Below are 2,010 nucleotides of genomic sequence, written 5' to 3'. Positions count from 1 at the left end.
TGGTCAGTGTATCTTTTGGTCATTAGATTTTATTTATTTTTTCAGAATTGAAATTGAAAAAAAAAAAAAAAGATTGTTAATCTGATCTGAAATAAATCGTATTGCACAGGACAAATGTATAGAGCTTTATTGTAATTTAAAGTAAATATAGACTATAAATAAGACACATTCCTCTGTTACATCAGTGGAGCTGAGGTGGAGCAGGTGAACAGTTTCAGGGTCCTGGGAATCAACACGATAAAGAACCAGTCATGGTCTCACATTCCACCCTGGTTCAGAAATCACAGAAACAACTTTATTTCTTGAGGAAGCTTAAGAAAGCAAAATCCCCTTGCCAATAAGATCTCTCAATTCATTGGCTCATTTAGCCAACAGTTCTGTGCCTCCTGAATGTGTTTACCTGCTTGATCACTTTTGCCCCTACAAAGGTTTGCAAAAAAGTATTTTTAATTTAGTCTTTTCACTACAAAATTGTAGCATAACCCACAAACAAACACAAGAGGTGAGGTGAATAACAACGAGTTTACATAAATTGATGAACATATTATTTTGTTATTTTTAATTTAGGCCTAAATTATTATTATTCTTCTTTTTCTTCTTCTTCTTCTTCTGTGGACATTAAAGGTGACTGTAGGTCAAGCCTGAAAACAGACAGACAGCGCCCCCTGCCTGCTACGCAGTGCGCGCAAAAATACGTGAAGGAATTTCCGCTGACGTCACTGCGTATGTCCATAACAGGGCTGCAGCTGTCTGAGAGCAACAATAACAAGCTCTACCCAACAACTTTAACGCGGCTTTAACGGTACCTGACAGCGGCCAATATTACCAAATTTCACAAAATGCCGCTGTCGGAATAACGCTCGTTCGTCGTCCGAGTTGAAAACCGGGTTGTCGTTGCTGCCACCGCCGCGAAACACACACGGAGACTCGGCCGCAGGGGGAACAGGGCAGTTCGGGGCTGCATCTGGGTCAGTGGGCCTGTCGGCGGCTGTAACGGTGGTTGTTATCCCCGCAGTATCCCGTTGCGTCTGTCATTCGTTTCTACATACACCGTGTCTGCTGTATAAACCGGAATAACATGCAGGCTAACGGGGCAGGACAGGACCGAGATTCCGAACTGTCCTGCCGAAACGGTGCGCCGAACGGTGAGTCGTCCTCCGCCGGGTTAGCTCACTCCAACGGACTATCAGTCACCAACAATGGAACCAGTGTCGGCAATAACAACGGAGTGTCAGCCCAGCCCTCCGCCAACAACAGCAACAGCACGGCTGAGGCCAACTTGGCCGTGAAGAAGAAGAAGCGTCTGTCTCAGTCCGAGGAGGACATCATCAGGCTGATAGGACAACATCTACACGACCTGGGTCTCAAGTAAGTGAGCCGATCCAGGCGAGCCTGGAAGTAAGAGGTGTCAGATGAATGAAGAATTCCGTGCTGACCTGTCGACAGTTCTCTATTGTAGAAGTGTTGATAACATCACTGAGACCATCAGGCAGTTTAATCCTGTTTTATATACCATCTTCCATTATTAACATAAGGGAATAAATGTGAGGAATCTGTAGGCCTCGCAGGTGAATTTGGCCTACATATATCCCACCTGGAAGATAAATTGTCATCTGTCGTTCTGTTTACGTAGATGGCACGGATGACAGTCCCGTACCGTAACAGCACGTTAACACTAATCAAAATATATGTTCACTACAATTTACATTTGCTCTAAACATTAAAGAATACCTTCTCTACTTTGGACAAAAAAAAAATCGGGTCAAAACTGCATGACCTTTGAATGGAGTTTAATGGAGGGTTATCTCCACAGATCAGAGGAATACTGTTCATTTGTCTTTGATTAGTTTTGTAATTGACTGTGGGAAAGGATCACAGATACATTAAAGCTGCACTAGGTCACTTTTCTAAAATAAACTTTCTGTAATGTTTGCTGAAGATTTCCCTATATCCTGACAGTAGTACATAAAACAGATAATCTGGAAAAAGCAGGTTCCTCTGGCTCCTCCT

General features: G+C 43.1%; 1 protein-coding gene across 1 annotated transcript in view; it reads left to right on the top strand.

Annotated features, from left to right (window-relative positions):
• The first annotated feature begins 710 nt into the window (after positions 1-710).
• The window catches only part of wdr26a (WD repeat domain 26a), a 9,583-nt gene continuing 8,283 nt past the window's right edge, over positions 711-2,010 (top strand). The window contains exon 1 of the mRNA XM_035673063.1: positions 711-1,368. Coding sequence (XP_035528956.1) covers positions 1,079-1,368 — 290 coding nt within the window. The 5' untranslated portion in view covers positions 711-1,078. The remainder of the gene's footprint in view (positions 1,369-2,010) is intronic.

Source organism: Morone saxatilis, unplaced genomic scaffold, assembly GCF_004916995.1.
Source record: "Morone saxatilis isolate NCDOM2014 unplaced genomic scaffold, NCSU_SB_2.0 Contig24, whole genome shotgun sequence".
NCBI lineage: Eukaryota > Metazoa > Chordata > Actinopteri > Moronidae > Morone > Morone saxatilis.
The sequence above is the reverse complement of the archived record's forward strand: the minus strand, read 5'-3'. Positions and strand labels throughout refer to the sequence as shown.